Raw genomic sequence first — 23045 nt, 5'->3', positions numbered from 1 at the left:
CCAAGTGAGTGGAGTTATTCAACTCACATTCATGTGTTCCGTCAGGATCTTTGTTCTTAATATTAAGACTGACACAGTTTGCATCCAGGTAGCAACGGTATTCGCACTCGTCCAAGTCCTTGACAGGGCCTCTTTTTATCACGTGGTTCACTAAACGTTTCTCAACATAGAAATAATAGGCTGGAAAGTGCAGCTCACGTCCTCCATCTCAAAGAAATATAAACATGTTTATCTAAAGAGCTTGTAATAAACTAGTTAACAATTAGACCCGTAGCCCTTGAGGGCGAAGGGTCTAATTGTTTTAGTATCACCCAACTAGTCGGACAGAAAAGGTAACAATAAAGTTAGCAAATGCAAGTTGAAGAAATATTTATTTGGGAATAAAACGAAAGAAAGCGTCACGCTCGATGGCGCCAATTTCGCTACTCGATGACTATTACTAATAGTCCCCTAGTAACGTAGCCAATCAAAATGCGGGATTTGCATTAGTCCACTAGTTGGGTGATACTAATGATAGTTATCACTAAAGCTGCCCCCGTTTTCTTTTATTTCTGCTCATTGAAAACAATAATATTGAGCATTATTGCATGAACTAAAAATTTTATTTTACTGTTTGTTAACTATATCACTCATACTGTTCCAGTAACTTAGGCATCTGACCATGAATATGATCCAAACAATCCGCTAAGTTAACTAAGCCAACACATTCTGCTTAACACATTCTATCACACGATATTCTTTACATAATACTCTCACAAATCACTTTCTGAAAAAAAAAAATAGGTTGGCTTCATGGAAACTAATATTTCTTTTACAAAAATTCCACCTAGTAGAACTTTGCAGGGAAAAAAAGGTTAAAAAATTATAGCAAAACAAAAAAAATATGTCAGACTAATCTGCTGTTCCAATTCGACGCTGAAACGAACCATTTGTATCTCGAAAGCAGAACAGAAGTCGAGATTTTTCGACGAGACTTAAACAGAAGATCGCGTTACCGTCACCATATATGCAAATTAGAGTCAACCTTTTTGTTCTCAACGAAAACACTGCAAAACATTTGGATCACTGCAAAGTCACCCAGCCGTAACATGAGCTCTACGCGTTGTAAGATTACTCAATACAAATATGCGACCCGAATAAACGACATGCCAAAGGTAGAACTGGCGATCGGAAGGGTATTTTAGTCACAATTGAACACAGGCGAAGAGACACTCGCCTCGAATATCGAGATTTACCAGTACTTCAGAATTACTTACGATACCTTCTGAGTTGCTTTTATATCAAAATCCATCTTCAGGATCTTTGAAATAGTTTTCAGTTTCTTCTATATCAGAATCTCCGCCATTTCGAAGTGAATTTACTTGATCGCGGTAAAATCGTCATGCTTGGAGTATATTAACCGGGACCACCGTGCGCGCCTAGTTTCTTCAAGTCGAGATCGATTCCCATACCAATACACCATTACCCCTTTATAAGCCGGGGCTACTATTGATGCCTCCTCGGGTCTGGGCCTCTAGGCCAAAACCCTGCGGGGGCAATAAAAGAAACAGGCTTTTACAGTCTGAAACAAAAATCAATAGGCAAACATTTAAAAGAACACACTAATTGAGGAATGAGTGATGAGGGCTTATGTACATAGTATCTCTTATAAACATTTATAATAAAGTTTCCATATAACGCGCGTTCTGATTGGCTGAAAGAGCGTGCTTTATCAGAGAACAGAGCACGGGTTGATGACGATAAGCTGGCTTTCAAATTTCTGCCTCGGAATTTTGACAAATTTGCCCCAAGTTGAACATCCCCTGTGATTCAGACAAACGCAATGGAAACGAGCTATTTGTCTGTAGTAAATATGGCTCACAGAGACCATTGCTAGCAACAGTAGTGTTAAAACTGTACTAAAATAACAAGTTTTGCTAGATTCCCGCCGACAAAACACGTAGCGAAATAAACAAATTCTCAACCTAAACAGTGCTTCGATAAAAGACATTATATTTGTTGCGAAGGTAGAAATTATACTTAAGAAGTAAAACAACGACAGAAAACAACAATTGAACTGTCTCTGTTTATGATGAAAAACTTTATTTTGTAAAAATGCTCAATTGCTCAAACAACACTTACATGCAGTGTAGTAACGCTCGTTCTCCGGTCATCTCAGCGAAGTGAACCGACGAGTGGTCAGTGCAAAGCTTGCTCTGATATTCTCTTCTGTGCTCGGCGTGAAACCAGTGGGAGCCGTTTAGTCTTTCTAACTTTTACGCTAGTTCGGGCAATCTTGCTGCATGCGGCTACAAGCCGTAAATAACTGTAGCTCCTTTCAAATTCAACTCGGCATTTCGCATATTCATCCGCAAGCTTTGAGCTCAGCGTTTCGTAATTTCCACTAGAAAAGTGCACCTTTTCATGGGCCACAATACGGCCGGATTCCTCTGGACTATAAAACTTCACCTGCCTTTAGATCCGTATTTAAAAATTAACTTAAAAGCGAACTTTGAAGGCATCGTTCTTCTCTCGAAAGCCGCTCAAACTACTCGAAACTGAAAGCTTAGCTGAAGTCCACTTTGTGATTGACAGCTGTCGCTTCGTTAGCCAATCAAATTATTTGAACAATTGTAACAAGGATTGTGATTGGCTTATTTTAGCTTGCTTTATCAGAGAACAGTGCACGGCTGACGCCACTTTTGCTCGTTTGGAAAATAAAGTTTGGTTCGAAAATTCAGCCAAATGCGTGGGGAAATTATCGGATTCTTTATCATAAAACAAATAAAGAAGCCTCGACTGTGTTCTGTTCTGTTGTAAAGCACTTAGGAAGCAGTAGAGCACTCAAGAAGTATGGAAAAATACTCGACTACGTCTCGTGTTTTCCCCTACACTTCTTTCGTGCTCTACCGCTTCCTACGTGCTTTACAACAGAACAGAGCACAGTCGAGGCTTCTTTATTTGTTAAGTAGTATATCTTTATTTCGAATTACTCTCCATGCACAAGATTAATTTTTTGCCAGACCTTTGTATAAACAAATCGGTGAAACTATAATTTCTAACCGGCTCGTCATTGTTGTGATACCAAATACGAAATAACTTCCTTAAAGGGGAGCCAAGATTGTGGTCGCAATTTTCTTTCCCGCTTGCTAAGTCTTGTAAAGGATCCAAGATAACTAACTGCATGATGAATTTCAGGGTTTACCTTTCAGTGTCATCGCTTTTTGTGAAGAATTTATGAACAAATACGATAGTAAATGGATAAATTTCAGGTTTTAGTGGACCAGAATAATTTTAGGTACTTTTCAGGCCATTTTACATTTTCTTAAAGCTAAAGATAGTATTAAATAGTTGCCCTCATCAATAACACTGGAAACATTTTAGTGATGGGAACTAGAGAAAATACATTTCAAAGCTCAAAGGAATAGTGCAAACGCAGGTACAATTTCATCATCAGTTTCATTTCACCAGTACTTTCAAGTGTTTTTGGATACGTCCTGTTGTTGGAAATGATTTATTTTTCAGAAGAATTTTAAAACAGTCAAACAGAAGTTTGCAACATGATGTAAATAATCTCAGAACAAAATGTTTGTCCACATGTTACTTGAACCTCGAATTCCTTCTTAAACATTCGACGCTGATGGTTAAATCGTTTACTTAGTGTTTGAATGAAATTGCAATCTACAAATATTTTGAAGACTGCACACCTCGAAGTCGTAATTTAGTGATAATTAGCGAAGAACGTGAAAAAGTCTAAAACTTAAATTCGATTTTTAAAGTGCGAGTGGCGGCTTGTTTTTTAATCTTCCCCTTGCTGATATCAAACGTAAATTCTCCAATCTAAGCATCACACATTTCTCAGTTGCTGCTCTTATGAGAATTTGGTGGTATATCCATAGAATATTCACCTCAAGGTTGTTTTTGCCACCTGTCTATTCAGACAGCATATTAATATTCTGACAATGGAGAGTGCTGATCAAGCTTTTCAAGTTTAGTTTAAAAAATTAACAGTTGCAGAACCCAAAATTTCACTCTATTGCGAAAGAAGGAGCCGTTCCCTCGAAATATTAGTTTTTGTGGACTGATGAAGTCTTACGAATAATTCCGTGCTACAAGACCGAAATTAGATTGCCTAGGAAATAGCTTATTAATACAAGACACGATGTCTATGTTGAGTTTACATCATGAACTGATTTTTAGTTACAGATTTAGTCAAAACGTTTCTGGTTGAGGGAAATTTATGCGGGGTTTTAATCTATGGCAAGTTTTTACAAAATAATTCGCATTTAATTGATCGATAATAAGCTTCCTATTGCATCTAGACACCGGCAAACTTATCTTTAGAATTTGCGCTTAAACAACCTCTGCTAAGAGTATTGTTAATTTAAATTAGCGGTGGGTATTGGTTACGATAACGGCCAATTTAGTCATTACACTCTGAATGAAAAATAGAAGAACATTATTAGTGTTCCCATCATTTATCTGACACTTTCACGAGTGTTTCTGTAACTTGGTACTGAACCACGGAAACACTTTGGATCATTATCAGTATCTCTTCAAGTCCTCTTTAAAAAAACTTTCGTAACATCACCAAAAAATGCCTTATGTAATATATACATTTTCAAGTTCCCTTGGGCGCTCTCCTTAAATTAAGCACGTTAAGACTTTTTCAGTTGCGCACTTTAACACTCCTTTACTTAAACACTTTCAGACTCCTTCAATTGCGCACTTTAACACTCCTGAAATTTCGCACATCAAGACTCCTGAAATTGCGAATTTTAAGACTTCTGAAATGTTGGCATTTGAAGACTCCTTAAATTGCGCACTTTAAGTCTCCTTAAATTGTGCACTTTAAGACTCCTGAAATTGAGCACTTTAAGACTCCTGAAATTGAGCACTTTAACAATCCTTAAATTGCGCGCTATAAGACTCCTTAAATTGCGCTATTTAAGACTACTTAAATAGTGCACTTTAAAACTCCTTGAATTGCGCACTTTAAGACTGTTTAAATAGCGCACTTTAAGACTCCTGAAATTACGCACTTTAAGTCTCCTTAAATTGTGCAATTTAAGACTCCTGAAATTAAGCACTTTAACAATCCTTAAATTGCGCACTATAAGACTCCTTAAATTACGCTATTTAAGACTACTTAAATAGTGCACTTTAAAACTCCTTGAATTGCGCACTTTAAGACTGTTTAAATAGCGCACTTTAAGACTCCTTAAATTACGCACTTTAAGGCTCCTTAAATAGCGCACTTTAAAACTCCTTAAATTGTGCACTTTAAGGCTCTTTAAATTACGCACATTAAGACTCCTGAAATTGCGCAATTTACGACTCCTTAATTTGCATAATTAAACACTCCTTAACTTCCGCACTTAAAGACTTTTAAAATTGCGCACTTTACAGGTCCTTAAATTGCGCATTTTAAGACTCCTTAAATTGTGCACAATAAGACTCTTTCTTTAAATTACGCAGTTTAGCACCCCTTAAATTGCGCACTTTGACAATCCTTAAACTGCGCACCATAACACTCCTTAAATTGCGCGCTTAAACACTCCTTAAATTGCGCGCTTTAACACTCCTTAAATTTCCTCTTGTTATAACACATATTCTAGCAGCTGACTATTACCCACTGCACGATCTTAAATTCAGGTTAATTTATACTATGTTTTAAATTCTTTTTCAGTTGCAAAAAAAATTCCAAGAAAACGAAAAAAAATTAAAATATAAATTCTTTTTATTCTTGCCATCACAATGTCAACAGCGCTTTCTCGAGTTCTGCGTTTGTATCGTATTATACAAGGAAGGCTTTTACATGAACGAACACCAAACCCAACAAATAAATAACAGATCAGAGTTCTCTTGTCTGCTTAAATTTGCCAGGGTTGTGGGTGGTTTTTGACAAACAGCAGCAACTTCCTCTGAGATCATTGTGAGTTTCGATCTACAGGCCAAAATAATACAGAGTTGATTATTCTACTCGCGCTAGGAAACTGAACGTTTTAATGAAAAACATGAGCTATATATACATGTATTATAAAGTAAAATTAGGTTTAAAATACAAGATAAGAAAATTGAAGTAATAGGAATTTCGTAAACATGGCTGATGCACGTATCTCATACATGATGTGGTATTCAGACGATGCACGTATCTCATACAGGATATTTTTTTTAGACTTAAAAAGATCGAGTTACTGTCCAAGGATTTACAGTAGCACCTCCAGATAACTGTTACTCACCTTTTTCCAATGACGAGAAAAATACTCAGCATCAACCTTTAAACAACTAAACATGGTTTCTTCAAACTGTTGTCATTTGCCTTTTTATGTATTAGAGGTAAAGCTAGTTTAAGATTCGTCTCACTTCCTCGTTTTACGTGCTGACAGTGCGGCACTTTCCTGAATGAACTGGTTATGAAGACAAACGCATGTAGCATTCTATCACATCGCTTCCAAGTCTACGGCTAATCAGAGATCATCACCCGAATATCTTGGTTCCCGATTCAGCGAGAGGACTACAGACTAACCCTCGATCAACAAGAGAAGTAGATAGGCTTGCTTACATATCACTTAATTTTCAAAAATTGGACAATATCGGTTTTTGCTACGCTTGACTTTCTTTCTTCTCGTCACACTGTCCGCGCTTAACAAGATTGATACAGTACAAAGAGTTATTGCGCTGACTCAGCGTAATACAGAATGGAAAAAATGTGATACTTCTTCGAACAAATTAGGTATAATTTCCGACTAAAGATTCGTTGCTTAAATTATCAAGAATCCTTTAACAGCCATCTTTAACCAAACTGGGGAACGCTGAGTTTAAAATTAAGAAAGTATCTATAAAATAAAAAGCAGGTAAATAGAAAATTTTTTAAACTCCCCCTGCGCCCGAGTTGGACAAGGGATTACTGAAATCCATGACACGAGAACGAAAAGCAGAGAGAAACTCATTCTTAACCTGCGGCGGATGTCTCCACTTAATAACTCTCAGATACAAGTCAATACAGTGTTGAATAATCACCAGTGATGTCTTATCGAATTAAGCTCCAGCAAAAGCTAACGACGACTGATGAAAGACGGCATGATATGGTTTAAAGTTAAAACAGTGCTCAGATAACAGACGTAAACCAATCATGTTACTCATTCGCCTGGCAAAAGACTGCACTCCACAAAGTACATATAAACCAACTGGTCTAATTGTGCATTTTTAATGAGTAAATAGAATACGGTTCTTTAATTAATTAATTCATTTACCTACTTGTAGGTTGGTTAAATACATTTCAAGGAGAACCACTCTAGTGAAAGTTTGAATTTTATATGTTGTTGCTTTTTTTTTTTTCGAAATAAAAGGCATGGTTGAGCTAATTCACTGTCGTCAAGCGTTGATAAAATAGATTTTCTGCACTTAAACCTTAAATCAATGAAGAAATTAAATTTCTCAAATTTCAGTTTTCCTTCTAAGAAATAACATTCTTTCTTAAACTAAACCCAGCGATGATTCAGTTTCAGATTCCTGCTATTTAGTCTTGCATCTAGATATTTTATTGTTATACTTTCATTTGTTTGAATGTTATTTTTTTGAACATTATATATAGTTTATTAAGACGGCCTCCTTCGTTAATGATGTCCCTTTTTGATCCCGCGTGTTTTCCCTTATATTTGTCCATTCTACAATGAGAGTAGATGTTGAATACCCAGACATGTGAAACACTATTCGCAGAGAAAGCTGCTAAAAAATGAATAGGGTACACGTCGAAAGATTTCCTAATCAGGGCTTACACTTCCTTTAAATGCCCTAAAACTTTAAATTTATGCAATTTTGCCCACTGATATGACGTTTCTGTTGAAATAGTTCCAAGACATGACTTGTTCCATTAAAACAATTAAAAATTATCCCTTGTCCCATGCAAATGACTATGATTCCTTGTTCTGAAAAATCTTTGGAATCTCCAACAAGCCAAGAACGAGAAAGATGAAGATTGTAAAGTACAAGCACTTAAGCTTTACGTTTGTTAACGGAAAAGTGTTCATCGTTCGACCAGTCATTTGTTTGCCCAGTTTGACGCCGTCATCTTTTTAAGGACGATTGCCAAAAGGCTGTTAGAAATACATAATAAAACGCGTAGCCAAACCTACTAAAGTGCAGTTCTTAGAAGGGCCACGTTCTAAAGGAAATTAACACTCGTGTTAATTGAGGTATTTGAAGTTAACGTGACCTAAATTATTGCGAATTGAGGTAATTACCCAACAGATGTGTTTTGACTACCCACCAGCATACATGTTAATCAAGCTAACTATTCTACCAAAGAGACGTTCTATTTTTGCTCTATGTAAAGTGTGAACCTTGTCTGCTAAATATAATAAAAGTTTGTTGAACTTAAATCTGCAATGTAATTGAAATATGTTCGCCGAATCATTTTACAACTCTATCACAAATTCTTTAGAATAGTAATCCCGAAATTAGTTTACTTAAAACTTGATGTTAACATATACAAAGAAAGAAAAGCAGCACATCCAGTAGAGAAAGTTTCTCCTTCGTGATTAAACTTCCTAACCTTTTTCTCAGCAATTTCTAGCATTTTATAATATGCTGGTTTTGAAATTCTGGTGGTATATCAAAATAATATCGCCCATCTGACGATTCTTTTCATTCGCATCACCGTTTTATGCGCCATTGCATGGATGTCTTGAGAATAAATTAGATTTTGATCACTCTTGTAAATGACTGAAAGGCAAGAAGTTAGTAATTTTAGACTCGTTGAAACGTTCTGTATATTACAATTGAGTGTTCTGTCAACCGAAAGCCGCGTTAGAAATACGTGTGCTAATTGGCGGTTCTTATTTAAAGGCAAACGCAGATTACAATTTTTAGCATGCATTTTATTTTGATCAGCTGGTTGCTTGTATGGAAACTTGTCGCTTCGTTCATCTTCAGTTAAGTGACGTTCAAATTTATTGTTTAAATTTATCGTTCCTTCGTTCCTTTGTTCCGGTTTTTCGTGGAGAACCCAAAATGGCCCTTTTAGAGCCACCGAAAAAACTGAAGGCTTGGTCTTTGTTAACTGTGATTCTTTAGTCATTGTTTTGTTGATGGAAATTGTGAATATAAATAATATCCTTATCGTGCATCTCCACGATACACATTTGAGCAAATAGTATCTTTTCGAAAGCAGAAGAATATCACAGGTTCCTCATATTATCTGAGGCTTTTTTTGGCAAGGCAAATTTCAGAGAAAGTAGCCAACAAGCCTGGAAACCTTGAAAACAAAGAAAAAGAGGGTTCTCTGCCGGGAGTCTGAAAGACCACTGACACGCCCACCGCACTATTTTAGAATGTCTTCTCCCAAGTGCTGTTGCCTGAGTCATCGTTTTTCTTGAAAGGTTTTAATTTACAATTTCCAAAACGGAGGGGTGGTGGCGGGGTGCTTGGCTACCGAACCCCTCCCCCCTTAAGCCCGTTCTCCTATGTTTAAAATAATCAGTTTGTAATTAAGGAATTTCACGATTTTTTAATATCATGAATGTATTTTTTTCTTTTTTTTTTTTTGTATCCTGATATTACACACATGTAATATTCTCTCTAAAGTGGCTTTAACAGTCTCAAGTAGTTAAACTTTGACAGATAAATAATGCCACTTGTCAAAATGATGGTATCACAAAAATTCCCAATCATTGGTGAAAAAGTTGTGCTTTTCTTCGTGGCATAATAGGTTATATCTCAGAAAGGGTACAAAAAGACAATATCACCAGTTTTAAGATAGCATTTTATTACCAGTTTTGTACATTTTGAAGCGCCAGGGGTATTTTTCATAAGATCTCTTAAAATATTATAGGTCATGACTACTTATTATTATAAGAAGATTGAGATTAAAAGAAAAAATCTCCCTAGAGCGCTTTACTCCACTATTGTCTATGGCACTTTACAATAGTAAATTTAATTATCTTTTAATTTTATGTTTTTTTTTTTTTAATAACAGGTGTAAGGGTCGAACTATAGTCAAATATTTCATTAAATGGTAGTGACGCTCACGTGCTTAGTTTGAGCTACCCGTGAAGAAATCAGCTTAAACAAAAGAAATGCTTAAATAGCAATTCCTCATCAGATCATTCTATGAATATTAAGAAGTCTTATTTCCATAAACTGCTACACGGAAGTAAACACTGTTCATTTTTAAGCTATTGTAAACTGAATTATCATTGCAATCAAGCACTTCATTGAAGTAAACAAGTCCATCCTTTTTACTAATTTAGCCTGAACTAAAGTGGACGATACTCTTTTATCCCCTACCCACCCTCTCCTACATGGCACCGCGGAAATACGTTTTTTGGAGCGTGATACAGCACTTTGCTGGTCAGCGGTACACCTTAACAAAACTACAAAATGCGTCAACTTTTATATTGTTTCCGCTGCGAGTCTGTCGACAGTGAAAAAGATACAAAACTTAGAGCGCGCACTGTTAACTTAGCTTTTAAACTCCGTTCATTTGTTGTCCGCGGTGTCCTCCTACATAGGTACTCCCCAATATACACTATGAAGACTCTTAAAATAACTTAAATCACTGTCTTTTTACTGTTTTTTCTTTCTAAGTTTCTAACACTATAGCACAAATACCATTCATTATCTAAAATTAGCTAATAAATATATGATAGAGTTAGGGACAAAAATCACCTTTTAAAAAACTCTTGGTAACCATGGTTACACGAGATAAACCACATAAATTAAATCAAGCAGAAAAAAGGAAACGAGGAATGAATGAAAGAAGGACGAACATGTACGACTGCAAACTAACACACAGACAATAAAACAACAAAACCAAAAAGAAAAACAACTTTGTCAAAAAACGAAACAAACGAAAAAGAAAAGCAATCTATAGAAGAAACAATGAAAGTAAAGAGAGAGACATGAAAACAAGGAAACGAACAAAAACAAACAAGCGAAGAAGCACACACGAAGAAAGAGTATTGCCAGCATGTAAATAAACACGGAACAAAACTAGTAAAACAAACAAACAAACAAGCAAACAAACAACTAACAACTATCTGTGACAACAGTTATGCACTTAGAGGGTCGTACAGGGATATCCTCGTGATGCGTGATTAGCTGATTTCACTTTTCCGTGAAACGTGAATTTAAGAAATTGTTCTTCGTACTACGTGACCTGAAGGTTTTGCGTGACCCGTGAAGAACTTGAATTATTAACCGATGTTCGTAATTTCACTACTCTATAGCTACTCTACGTGTTTTTGAGACGCGAGTCCTCCGAATGGCTAGAGTCGTCTGTCGAGAGTGATTTAGGTATGCGATTTGCAATATGGAGCCTGTATGACCCTCCACTTACAATACAACCCTGTACTATTTATCAGTTTCCCCCTGGTGGGTTTTTCAGAATTAATTTATATTAATATAAAATTTATGAAATTTAATTAAAAATCCAGGTTAAAAATTATACAATATGATGTAGGACAATTCTATGTATATCATGAAAACCGGGTTTTCACCGTCTTTTTGAGCAAGCTAAATAATGGAGAATTTTTCATCTCACGGCCAAACTCATTCAAGCGTTTTATGTTAGGCATTTGTAGATCTTTGTACATGATGATCAGGTCACGAGATCTTTGACTGATATTTGAAATGTGATCGTCCTTCCTCAAATACGAGCGACGAAGTTCTGAACCAGCCGGAGTTTCTCTATGTTTATTTTCCATTTAGTGGTGCCATACCTAACCGTCGAACAACTAGATAGCCTGCTGAATATAGGTAAATTGAAAATAATTTACAGCACCGATCTACGGTGTACGAAAACGTCGTTCACTTTCTAATGTCGACAAGTTAGCATTACGTGGAGCAGTTGCAAATTACTTCGCGACATTTCAAGTCAAAAACATGCTTCTAGGACGTCTCTTTACACAACAAGAGATTATTAAGGTAAGAGAGTGAATCTCCCATATAGGCCTTTTACCCAAGTAATCCACTAGACAGCCGAAGTGACTTTCTCGAAACTACCTAAGACGAAATGGCGGGAACGTCATTCCGGCTTTATGTTTTGGTTTCGTTTCATACCAGAGATGTTTTCTGCGCTCTCAGCCCCTTCTTTGTTCAGTCGGGCTTTCGTTTGTTTTGTGTTCGTTTGGCTGTTCTTTATTTTGCCGTTTACTCCGTTTTAGGAAGTTTAATTACGCCGGCAGACTTCAACGGTAACGGCAACGAGTACAGTGGCTGTGTAAGCGTGCGTTATAATTCTTTGTTCATTTCTTTGCCGTTGTTTACAAAAGGTCACAAAACAACAAGGTGAAATAGCCACATTCTGCATATTCGAGAGAACGTGCATGAACAATACGACGGCTAATTTTTAAAATTGTGTGTTCTGGTGTACCGGTGCACAGAGGGAATAACCATTGTACTCCTTACTTTGCGAACCTTTGGTTAGCTGTTGTACATTGTTGGGTCTTTTGTATCGGTTCTTGTGAACCGGTACACGAGGACAGAACCTTAAAATTTCTCTTTCGAAATTTGAAGCTCTCTTACATATTCTATTTGGGATATATCTGACAGTATACACAATCTAAATGAATCTAAATTCTAGCGAGATTCGTAGGTTGAATATTAAGTCGTTTTTTTTTTTAATCGACGTTGTCTTTGGCGTTGTTGCCGTTGCTGCTTAAACTGCATTTTGCTACTTGAGCAGCGAGCGTCTGCCTGCAGTTTCGATCATCTGTTTGTTCGGTTGTCTAGCTTGTGTTTGGGCGTTTGTTTGCTTTGCACTCGTTTGTCTAAACATTTGTCCGCCGCTCATTTAGTTGTTATTGTTTGTGCAGGGGACATCCGTCTCTTATTTAAGCTCATATTAAAGTTTCGAAATGTATGAAAACATACCGAGAAGCTCCTTTGCTTGTAATCAAAATATCAAAGAAAACATCTCCACAGCGTTGAAGGTTTTCCTTTCGGCTTTGAAACGAAACGAAACGAAACATAAACAGATCCCTATGAAAACATCCACGCAACGCGAGAGTAACATCCGCGGAAGAACTGGATACCATGTATAAAAATAACTTAAGAGAGATTACCTTGGGTAGAAGGCCTATATGGGGGATTCACTCTCTTACCTTGATAATCTCTTGTCTTCAAACAAGTTATAATATGTAAATTATATGTTTTTTTGTTCCGTTTGCTTATTTATCGGGTGTCGTTCTAGTAGTCGCAGTTTTCAAATGGTGAAAGGAAGAGCAACGAAAGCAAACCGATAGCAATCACGTCACGAAAAAGCCGTCAATATCGGTTTCACCCTAAAGTCATTTGTTACTGGATTAGTCAGTGCTACAGTAACGGGCGTTACACTTCCCTGGGTGAAATTAGTTGTAGATATAGTAGGAGCCGCAGTTCTTTACTTTAATGTTGACTGATTCTTTACAAGTACAGTCCTCATACATATTAATGCAGACTTTTCTTGTGACTGTACCCTCAGCCACTGTAGGATGACCGCCACTTAACCAGATAGGGATGTCTGCATCACAACGGTTCATCGGTGTACATGTGGTCACCATTTTTGTGCCTGCAGCTCCTTGGAAGCGATACCAGCCATTCAGTGTGTTGTCACATTTTGAGTCTTTTGTTTCATAGTCATATTTTCTTTCTGCATCTGTCAGCGTTTCGTAGTTCTTACATATGTCAGCTAAAAAAATAAATATACGTAAATAATCGACGATTACCGTTGGCACTACTTTTGTCTAATACTGTATGTGCTAAAAACAACAACAATGTTGAAATAAGGAAAAAATGTCTTCAACAATGTTGAAATAAGGAAAAATATGAATAATAAGTATAAGTAATCGAATGAAAAAGAGTGTAATTTTAGATTTAAAAGGAGTTACACTACCAGAGATATTTGAAAAGTCTCTTTTTAGGCCAGTGCAATTTGAAAGTATTTTCAACCATCGCGAATCCTTAATTGCTCAAGCTTTAATATAATTACCCGTTTATTATGATTGTGAAAGTTAACAACGCAGGCGCGTTAATAAATTTGCTTTACAGTGTATGTTAAAAGTAACGTTAAATTGGCCTGCCATCAGCCAACCACAACGGAGTTATGTCACAGTCATAAAATGGTATCAATAAATCATAATAAATACATGATTAAACGTTCATAATGATCTTTAGTTAATACACACAGGTTTCTGCGTTCCTTTTAATAACTTAAATCATACTTTTTCAGAGCCAAAAAAGAATAAAATAATAAATGCAACCACACTTCGTAAATCACAGTCTAGTTCTTTTTCACACGTACGCGGACCTCATCAAAATTAGAAAGTTCTCGAAATTACTGTCACTAGCTAGCGGCGGAAGGGTTTTGTTTCAGCAGAGTATTTCGTATGGAAATAGGCGTTTTTAATTTTGAGACGCCATAATTCAACACGCACTCATCCACATCCTAGCTTGGCAAGTGCAGTGAGGTCCTGTCAAACAGCCTTCTCAACTGACAGCACAACCGAGTTTTTTTCCACCGAGTTTTCTTCCACCGAGTCTTCTGCTGTTCGTCAAAATAACAGTGTGGTGGTGGCTCACGACGAGACTGGAGTCCGTCTCCAGCAATTGCACTGTGCACACAATGTGAACATCATTTTCAACAATCCAAACCCCTCTACTTAACTTCTGGCCTTTGACCTTCACCAACCTAACTTGTTTACTAATACTTGAGTATTTTGACTTTGTTCGTCTACATTTTCACGGGCTAGTTTTGCAATCGCAAAAATTAGTTCTCGTAAAATGCAAAAAATTGCGAAATTTTAGTGGAACACGGTTCTTCTTTTATCTTCGACAATTGTCACGAGCATTTGGGTTTCTTGACGGACTTACTTTAGAAATCGTATTTGCTACAGCACGCTTTCGACTCCTAGTCGAGAGGTCTTGGTTCAAGTCTGGTCGGCGTCATTATGTTCTTGGACACTTTACTCTGTGAATGTCTCTCATTATCCGAGGCCTGGTTGCCGATTAAAGTTAATCCAAGTCTGCAACAAATTTTGACCACTGTGATGACGCATATCGTTATCGATAAGAGTACAGACAACGCTAAACCACAATCGATGTGTTTGTTTTTGTTTTGTTTTGTTTTGTTTTGTTTTTACCACAATAGCAACGTCAAAGAAAATGATTTTTTCAGAGCGCGAGCTGAAAAAGTCCTTGCGTGATACATTGACGCGAGCAGCGTTGTCTGGACTCTTCTTGACAACGGCAAATTAGCCAATGAGATTGCGAGATTAGTAGCAATTGTGGTAAAAATATTTCTTCCGAAAAGAGAGCTGTGAGCTTCGAGGAACAGATAATGTCCAAGGACAAAAATGCGAGCATATTTTCGCCCCAAATGAAGGCCCTCCCTGCTTGGCTTCCTCGAGATGACCCTCATTAGGAATTCAGACATTATTTTAACTATAAAAACCCTTAACACCTCAGCTGCGACCCGCTCGACAAGTCCTTTTCGAAATTTTCAATAGATATTTACCTAAACCTCGAAAGCTTTTCCTGCCAAAACCTTTTTAAACACATTGCTAATAAGCTCACCTGTTTGACAGTTTTCCCCGATAAACCCATCTTTACAGTTGCAGGTGTATCCGTTAATGCCATCGATGCAGGTTCCACCGTTTTCACAAAGATTACTTGCACAGTCGTCAATGTCTATTGAATTAAACGGAATAATTAACATGTCCGAACACGAAATGTAAAGTAAAGTCCATCTTACCTTCAGGCACCGTCCAACTACTTAAGGAAAGAAGTCGGTGCTTAGTTTCGTAGAGAATACATGTAGGTAGGCTGGAAGGCTATGGATGACATCACGATCCTCAGTTTTTTATATTAAAAGGTGTTTAGCTGTTGGTTTAACGACCGTGTTGAGCATTTTAACTCATGCTGTTTAGTTTCTTTTTCTCCACTGTTTCATGCTGTTATTTGGAAGTTTCAAGACAATTTAAAATGACTTTATTTAAATTGGACAAGAAGGTAGATCCACCTTGGATGCCACTAGCTTATTGTGCACCGTTTGCAATGTTTTAACGACGAAAGTGTAGGAGATATCTGTTTTGGAACCTCTGCTGCCTAATGCTCGATGTTTAGCTATGCTCGTGTTAATTGACAGCTAACTGCACGATGTTAAGAGTACTGCAGCTAGTCATAATATTTGAGATATCTTTTATACTTACTTTGCTTGCAGTTTTCGCCTTTAAAACCAGGACTGTACACACATCGATATTTCTTACTTGTAAAACCGGACAGACAAGTTGCGTTGTTTTGGCACTTCTCCTGGTTCTTTCCACAATGATTCTAAATCAAAGTAACCAAAAATAGTTAGCTTATTCTTACTAATTTTCGCGAAAATTTCGGAGGTGCATTTCGCGATTGCAGGAAAAAAACTCACAAGCAGATTTAATTTCACGGCTTTCCCATTGCTTTAATCTCCCAGTTCCTTATCCGAGGACCCCGTTTCCCTAGAAGTAGTCTGCAAGTAGAAAATTTAATTTGATGACTGTACTTAAGGGGTTTTGGCGAATTTACAAGCTGAAGATAACGGTGAATCGGAGGAAGAGAGCTAATTGTTTGAAAACTAGACCATATAAGGACTCAACATTTTTACGGAAAAATAATCAACAATTACCAACGAACCCGTGACTAAATATCATTTAAAATTAGCCAAGGATTATTTCTTACATAGTCTGAGTTAAAGTTCCCATATTTTTTCGCGCTGTCAGTTTTTTCTCGAGCATTAATTTTCGCGATTTTCCCCGAATTTTAAGACTCGCAAAAAACGCTCGCGAAATTAATTATGGTAATAAATTTACGAAGTCAAGCAATTGTCTCATCAACTGTTATTTGACCTTCGTCGACGTACTTTTGCAAAATTTAATGTTTTTTTCTTAAGACCGTATCCTCAAGTCGCGAAATAAAACCTCGTGAAATTAAGAGCCGGCGAGGTCAAGTGGGAATGAGGTATCTTCGAGTGACACGATACAGTTCTTCTTTACTTTTTAAACTGAAATTCTGTTACCCGACAAAAGGCGGAAGAAACGGAGGTATTATCACACAAAAAACGAGTGTGATCTAAGTAATTTGTGATAAAATACTGGGATATTTTGGGTGCATCGCCTAAAAATGCCTACCAAAATTTACATGAAACCTTTAACGACAACGACTCTTTAGCCTAAAGAGTATTTTGTTGCAACACAGTATCTGATATCGATCGCAATATTCTAAAATGGATTGGCAGCTAGCTCGAGAGACTTTGCTCAGAAGGCTGACGGTGTTTATACTGGAACGATGCTACTCGTGTTTGAAACAAAATAAGTCACCTTATAAATTTCTGTTTATCAACAGACTGCAATAATCAAAGCAAAAGGTTGCAATCAGCTGGCCAAACTGTGTCATGAGCCATGGGATTATTCGTTACATATTTATATACTGGTTGGATATGTACAGGTCAGCATTATCCTACCATTGTATTCTCTCTTTCATTTTCTTTGTTTAAACAATTGACTTTTGCCTTTCCCCCGCCCCCCGCCCCTCCTCCCCGCTCCCCCCCCCCCCCCTCCCGAACCCCTTCCTCCCGGCAAGGATGACTTGTGTTCTCTTCTGAGCTCCCGCTTCTTGTTTCTGGCTTTAGGCCTGCTTGCTCTCATTACTTGTTCAAGTCCGAAACGTTTGTGAGTGAGGGCTTCCGGTGGTAATATACAGTCTAACAAAGTATTGAGGGCGCAAAGTTAAAAATTTCATAGTTACTTACTTCGGCGCCACGATAGTAGTAAAGATGGTTGTCCATCAGATCCCCGTCGTGCTCCAAGTGAGTGGAGTTATTCAGCTCACATTCATGTGTTCCTTTAGGATCTTTGTTCTTAATATTAAGACTGACACAGTTTGCATCCAGGTAGCAACGGTATTCACACTCGTCCAAGTCCTTAACAATCATGGTTTTTATCGTGTGGTTCACTAAACGTTTCTCAGCATAGAAATAGTAGGCTGGAAAGTACAGCTCACGTCCTCCATCTGAAAAAAATATATAAACATGTTTATCTAGAGCTTATAATAAATAAAAGAAAATTTGAAACAGGCTTTTGTAATTAAAGTCTGAAACAAAAATAAATAGTCAAATAGTCAAACATTTTAAAAAGAACAGAGTAATTTAGGAGTGAGTGATGAGGGTTTATGTACATAGTATCTCCTATCAACATGCAGTATATCTTTATTTCGTTTAACTCTCCACGCACAAAATTGATTTTTTTGCCAGACCTTTGTATAAACAAATCGGTGAAACTATAATTTCTAACCGGTTCGTTATTGTTGTGATACCAAATATATAGGAAATAACTTCTTTAAAGGGGAGCTAAGAGTGTAGTCGCAATTTTCTTTCCCGCTTGCTAAGTCTTGTGAGGATCCATGATAACTGCATGATTTATTTCAGAGTTCACCTTTCAGTGTCATAGCTTTTTTATGAAGAATTTACGAGGAAATGCGATAGTAAATCGAGAAATTTCAGTTTTTAGTGGACCAGATTAATTTTAGGTACTTTTCAGTCACTTTTACATTTTCTTAAAGCTAAAGATATATCAACTAGGTGCCTTGAATAACACTGATAACATCTTATTTATGGGAACTAGATAAAATAAATTTCACAGTTCAAAGAAATAATGCAAACGCAGGTAAAATTATATCATTAGTTTCATTTCACCAGTACTTTCAAGTGTTTTTTCCATATGTAGTGTGTTAGAAATAATTAATTTTTCAGAAGAATTTTAAAATAGTCAAACAGAAGTTTGCAACACGATGTAGACAATCTCAGTACAAAGTGTTTGTTTACATGCTACTCGTACCTCAGGTGAATTCTTTCTTAAACATTCCACCCTGATGCTTAAATCACTTACTTGGTGTTTAAATGAAATAGCAACCTACAAATATATAGAAGACTGGACACCTCGAAGTCGTAATTTAGTAATAATTAGAGAACAACGTAGTGCAAGTGACGGCTTGTTTTTTAATCTTCTCATTGCCGATATCAAGCGTAAATTCTCCTATCTAAGCGTCACACATTTCTCAGTTACTGTCTTTGTGGGAATTTGGAGGTATTTCAACGTAATAGCCATGTTTTTTTTTGTTTTTTTTGCCAACTGTCTATTTAGACAGCCTGTTAATATTCTGACAATAGAGAGTGCTGAGCAAGCTTTTCAAGTTTAGTTTTAAAAAAAATTAGTAGTTGAGGAACTCGAAATTTCGCTCAACGGCAGAAGAAGGAACCGTTCCCTCGAAATATTAGCTTTTGTTGACTGATAGGTCAGATCAAGTCTTCGAGAAAATTTCCGTGTTGCAAGAGAGAAATTAGATTGCCTTAAATTTGGAAATGGCTAATTAGTACGAGACACGACGTCTATGTCGGATTTACATCATCATGGATTTTAATCTTTGACAAATTTTTACAAAATAATTCGCATTTAATTCGATAACACTTTTTTACTATTGGGTCTAGACCCCGGCAAACTTTTCTTTAGAATTTGCGCTTAAACAACCTCTGCTAACTGTATAGTTATTTTAAATTAGCGGTGGGTAATGATGAGAATCACGACAATTTTAGTCGTTACACTGTGGGTGAAAAATAGGATAAAATTCTGTATTCCTATACAGTTTTTTTTATGCATTTTTCTGATACTTTCACGAGTGTTTCTGTAAATTGGTCCTGAACCACAGAAACAATTTGGAACATTATCAGTATCAGGGCCAAGTCTTCTTTATGAAAGCTTTCGTAAAATCACCAAAAAATGCTTTACGTAATATATTTAGTTTCAAGTTTCCTTGGGCGCTTATCACTCCTTAAATTAAATACTTTAAGACTCTTTCAGTTGCGCACTTTAACACTCCTTAACTTACGTACTTTCAGACTCCTTCAATTGCGTTCTTTAACACTCCTTAAATTGTGCACTTTAGGACTCCTTAACTTGCGCTCTTTAAGACTCCTCAAATAGTACACTTTAAGACTCCTTGAATTGCGCACTTTAAGACTGTATAAATAGCGCATTTTAAGACTTCTTAAATTACGCACTTTAAGACTACTTAAACAGCGCACTCTAAGACTCCTTAAATAGCACGATTTAAGACTCCTTAAATTGTGCAGTTTAAGGCTTCTTATGTTACGCCCATTAAGACTCCTGAAATTGCGCAATTTAAGACTCCTAAAATTGCGCAATTTAAGACTCCTTAATTTGCGCAATTAAACACTTCTTAAATTACGCACTTTAAGACTCCTAAAACTGCACACTTTAACACGACTTAAATAGCGCACTTAAAGACCCCTTGAATTGCGCACTTTAAGACTGTTTAAATAGCGCACTTTAAGACTTCTTAAATTGCGTACTTTAAGACTCCTTTAATAGCGGACTTTAAGACTCCTTAAATTGTGCACTTTAAGGCTCCTTAAATTACGCACATTGAGGCTCTAGAAATTTCGCAATTTAAGGCTCCTTAATTTGTGCAACTAAACACTCCTTAAAGTACGCACTTTAAGACTCTTAAAATTGTGCACTTTAACAATCCTTAAATTGCGCATTTTAAGGCTCCTTAAATTGTACACAATAAGACTCCTTAAATCCCACACTATAACACTCATTAAATTGCGCGCTTTAACACTCCTTGAATTGCGCGCGTTAACACTCCTTAAATTTCCTCTTTTTATCATACAAATTCAAGCACCTGACTATTACCCACTGCACGATCTTGAATTCGCGTTAATTTATACTATGTTTTAAATTCCTTTTCCTCGGGAAAAAATGCAAGAAAATGAAGAAAAATCAAAATATTAATTCTCTTTACTCGTGCCGTCACAATGTCAACAGCGCTTTCTCGGGTTCTGTGTTTGTATCGTATTATACAAGGAAGGCTTGTACATGAACGAACACCAAACCGAACAAATAAATATCAGATCAGAGTTCTCTAGTCTGCTCAAAAATTTGCCTGGCTTTTGGGTGATTTTTGAGAAACAGCAGCAACTTCCTCTGAAATCTTTGTGAGTTTCGATCTACAGGCCAAAAAATTGCAGAATTGATTATTCTACTCGCGCTAGGAAACGGACTGTTTTAATAAAAAGCATGAGCCGTATATACATGTATCACAAAGTAAAATCAGGTTTAAAACACAAGATAAGAAAATTGAAGTAATTTGAATTTGGTAAACATGGCTGATGCACGTATCTTATACATGATATGGTATTCAAATGACGCACGTATCTCATACGAGATATTGTTTATTAGACTTAAAAAGATCGAGTGACTGTCCAAGGATTTACAGTAAGCACCTCTAGTTAACTGTTAGACACACTTTCCAATGGAGAGGAAAATGCTCAGCTTAACCTTTAATCAAGGAAACATGGTTTCTTCAAACTGTTGTTATTTGCCTTTTTATGTATTAGAGGTAAACCTAGTCTAAGATTTGTCTCACTTCCTCGTTTTACATGACAGTGCGGCACTTTTTTGAATGACCTGGTTATGAAGACAAACGGGTGTAGCATTCTATCACATCGCTTCCAAATCTACGGCTAATCAGAGATCATAAGCGAATGTCTTGATTTCCGATTCAACCAGTGGACTACAGACTAACCCTCGATGACGAAGAGAAGTAGATAGGCTTGCTTACATATCACTTAATTTTCAAAAATTGGAAGACTATTGTGACAATATCAGTTTATGCTTCGCTTGATTTCCTTTATTCTCGTCATACGTCCGCGCTTGCCAGGATAAATGCAGTACAGAGAGATACGGCACTGACTCAGCGTAAGACAGAATGGAAACAATGTGATGCTTATTCGAACATATTAGTCTAGGTATAATTTCCGACTAAAGATTCGTTTCCCAAATTATCAAGAATCCTTTAACAGCCATCTTTAACCAAACTGTGGAACGCTGACTTAGAAATTAAGATAGCATCTATAAAATACAAAGCAGGTAAAGAGGAAATTTTTTTAAACTCACCCTGCGCCCGAATTGGACAAGGGATTACTGAAATCCATGACACGAGAACGAAAAGCAGAGAAAAACTCATCCTTAACTTGCGGCGGATGTCTCCACTTAATAAGACTCAGATGCAAGTCAAAACAGTATTGAGTAATCACCAGTGATGTCTTGTCGAATTAAGCTCCAGCAAAAGCTAACAACGACTAATGAAAGATGGCATGATATGGCTTAAATTTAAAACAGTGCTCAGATAACAGACGTAAACCAATCATGTTACTTATTCACTTGACAAGAGACTGCACTCCACAAAGTACATATAAACTTTCTGCTCTGATTGTGCATTTTTAATGAGTAAATAGAATACCGTTCTTTAGTTAATTTATTTACCTACATGTAGGTTGGTTACTGAATACATTTGAAGGAGAACCACTCTAGTGAAAGCTTGAGTTTTAGTTGTTTTGTTTTGTTTTGTTTTGCTTTTTATCGAAATAAAAGGCATGGTTAAGGTCGTTATGCTAATTCACTGTCCTCAAGCGTTGATAGAATAAATTATCTGCAGTTAAACCTCAGATCAATGAAGAAAATAAATGTCTCAAATTTCGGTTTTCCTTCTAAGAAATAACGTTCTTTCTTAAACTGAACGCAGCGATGATTCAGTTTCATATTTCCGCTATTTAGTCTTGCATCTACATATTTTATTGTTATACTTTCATTTGTTTGAATGTTATTTTTTTTGAACATCATATATAGTTTATTGAGAGGGTAACCTTCGTTAATGATATCCCTTTTTCATCCCGCGTGTTTGCCCTTAAATTTGTACATTCTACAATGAAAAAGTGTACATGTTGAATACCCAGACATGTGAAAGACTATTGGGAGAGAAAGCTACTCAAGAATCAATAAAGTAAACGACGACAGATTTCCTAATCAGAGTTTACACTTCCTACCAATGCCTTAAAACTTTAAATTTATGCAATTTTGCCCCTTGATATCAAGTTTCTGCTGATAGTTCCAAGACATCACTTGTTCCGTTAAAGTAATTGAAAATTATCCCTTGTCTCATGCAAAAGGCTATAATTCCTTCTTCCCAAAAAT

General features: G+C 36.6%; 2 protein-coding genes across 2 annotated transcripts in view; one reads left to right on the top strand and one right to left on the bottom strand.

Annotated features, from left to right (window-relative positions):
* The window catches only part of LOC145495627 (uromodulin-like), a 176107-nt gene extending 154069 nt beyond the window's left edge, over positions 1-22038 (bottom strand). The window contains exons 1-4 of the mRNA XM_081475252.1: positions 21969-22038; positions 17744-18003; positions 16170-16290; positions 15535-15648 (exon numbers count right to left, since the gene is read on the bottom strand). Coding sequence (XP_081331378.1) covers positions 15535-15648; positions 16170-16290; positions 17744-18003; positions 21969-22038 — 565 coding nt within the window. The remainder of the gene's footprint in view (positions 1-15534; positions 15649-16169; positions 16291-17743; positions 18004-21968) is intronic.
* LOC145495529 (solute carrier family 25 member 32-like) overlaps positions 1-23045 on the top strand; it is a 240583-nt gene that overhangs the window by 187463 nt on the left and 30075 nt on the right. The window lies entirely within an intron of this gene.

This window comes from Orbicella franksi, chromosome 8, assembly GCF_964199315.1.
Source record: "Orbicella franksi chromosome 8, jaOrbFran1.1, whole genome shotgun sequence".
In the NCBI taxonomy this organism is placed as follows: Eukaryota; Metazoa; Cnidaria; class Anthozoa; order Scleractinia; family Merulinidae; genus Orbicella; species Orbicella franksi.
The sequence above is the reverse complement of the archived record's forward strand: the minus strand, read 5'-3'. Positions and strand labels throughout refer to the sequence as shown.